General features: G+C 39.5%; 1 protein-coding gene across 1 annotated transcript; it reads right to left on the bottom strand.

Annotated features, from left to right (window-relative positions):
- Positions 1-395: 395 nt before the first annotated feature.
- LOC113272507 lies at positions 396-1,430 on the bottom strand. Its single transcript, XM_026522334.1, has one exon. The coding sequence runs from the start codon at positions 1,428-1,430 to the stop codon at positions 396-398; it is 1,035 nt and encodes a 344-aa protein (XP_026378119.1).
- Between the last annotated feature and the right edge of the window lie 701 nt (positions 1,431-2,131).

Here is a 2,131-nt window from a genome sequence, read left to right as displayed (position 1 = left end):
CCTTAATGGACTTAGACTCCAACCCTTGACCCAATATTCTTGCTTAAGGTTAATGTGTTGTAGATCCTATTAAGCCCATTTTATATTTATATGATCCAAACATCTCCCCCTCTTAATTCCCAACTTGTTGGTGGATTAAGAAAAATATCGTGGACCAGTTGTTATACTCTGACACCCCCAAACTACCTGTTGAAATGGTATGTCCGACCTATGTGTAGCTGGAGTAAAGTTTAACATTTGACTAAAAAGTCTCGCGACGTTAATCCTCGCCGGAACCTTGTTTCATTTCTATTGTTTAAGAAAATGAAATTAAGAAGTAAATGTAACATGGGCCCAGGTGCTCGAATTTCCCATCACTATTTTTTTTTTTGAAGTATATAATATTAAATAGACAGTTAAATGGAAATTACACGAGGGTATTTAATATCTCTATAGTCATTTAAAAGAATTTGATTGATGCACGGTGGGATTGCTCTATCCCAAATTGTAGTGCAGTAATTTCCTGTTTGGCTAGCATCTGCTGCGTAGTTTGCCAGTCCGTATGCATCTTGGTTTCCTTCTCGATAGGTGTGTTGGATGTTGCAATCTGGTATTTGACTCATTCGATATCTTATTTCTGCAATCATTTCTGAGGTATGCCAAGGAGCATCTGTAGTAGTCTTGATTAGGCGCATTAGATTTTCTGAGTCCGTTTCAAACAAAACTTTATACCATTGTCTTTCCGTTGTCGTTATTGTTGCTAGTACTGTTGCCCAAGTTTCAGCAGTGATGGCATCAGTTATTCCTAGTGGCTGAGCAACGGCAATCACGGTTTGAGCATTGGAATCCCTGCAAATGAACCCTTCTCCCGCTAATCCCGGGTGTCCTCTAGCAGCTCCATCTGTATTTATATTTATCCAATCTGATTCCGATCTGGTCCATCCGACGTCAATTGTTACTTTTGTCCTGGAGTTGTTCGTAGTACTTCTGGTAGGTGGTTCACCTGGCAGAATTGGAGGGGCAATACTTTTTTCCCATTCAAATTCTTGGTGTTGTTGTATAGATCTTGTTAAAATGTCCGCAGGTTGAGAGTCGGTTCTTCTGAAAACAAGCTCATTTCGGGTTGTCCAAAGGGACCACAAGAGATAGCAATAAGTAGTAATAGTTGAAGTTGTGGATGGACTTTGCAGAATTTGGGACATTGTGGTTTGATTTGTGAAGTTAAGTAGCTGGTTATTTTCATTGAAATGATTTGTTGTTATGTAATTAGACAAACTAATCCAAGCGTCCAAGGCCACTTGGCAATGGATCAGCATGTGTTCTGCTGTTTCTGGAGTGGGCATCTTGGGCAAAGGTTGGAATTGGTGAGGTTGATGTGGTGTAAGAGAGAGAATGTAGGAAGACCCTCGTTGATTGCTTTCCACAAGAAAAGCTGAATTTTGGGTGGACATGGTAAATTCCATATGAATTTGGTGCGTGGCATAGGGTTTTGTTGTGCAAGATTATCGTGCTGAATTAGACTAATATATCCAGAAGCGGTAGTGTACCTTCCTGATTTAGAAAAAGGCCAAACTACTTTATCTGGGAGTTGTTGATTGGAAGGTGGATATTGATTATATGTTGGATTGTTGTAGGTGGGAGATTAGAGAGTTGGTCATGTTTCCAGTTATAAGTGGAAGGGTCGATGATATCAGCCACTGTTTGAATATGGTAACATTGGGAAGAATCAAGGTTTTGATAGTGAGGTATCTAGTTAGCTTGTATAGGTGTATTTAAACCGTTTCCTATGCGGTGAAAAATATTCTGCTTGACAAAAGGTACGAGGGATGTCATTTGTTTTCATTGTGGGATGGAAGTAGTAGGTATTTGGATAGTAGTCTGGAATATAGGTTGTTGCTTAAGGTATTTCTCTCTATAGAGTTTGGTGCAGATGGATTGTGGTTTATCGTGGATATTCCAGATTCTGTTCATGAACAGGGCTTTATTATCATGACTGCTCTTCCTAATTCCTAGTCCACCTTGGGCAATCGGTCTGTATAACTTATTCCAACCCATAGGATGTAGTTTTTTAACGGAGGAATCATGACCCCAGAAAAAAAATCCTAGTTATTTTATCAATCTGATTGTGGACATGTGTTGGGAACATCTATGT

This window comes from Papaver somniferum, chromosome 1 (genome assembly GCF_003573695.1).
Source record: "Papaver somniferum cultivar HN1 chromosome 1, ASM357369v1, whole genome shotgun sequence".
NCBI lineage: Eukaryota > Viridiplantae > Streptophyta > Magnoliopsida > Ranunculales > Papaveraceae > Papaver > Papaver somniferum.
This window is presented reverse-complemented; position numbering and strand designations above follow the sequence as displayed.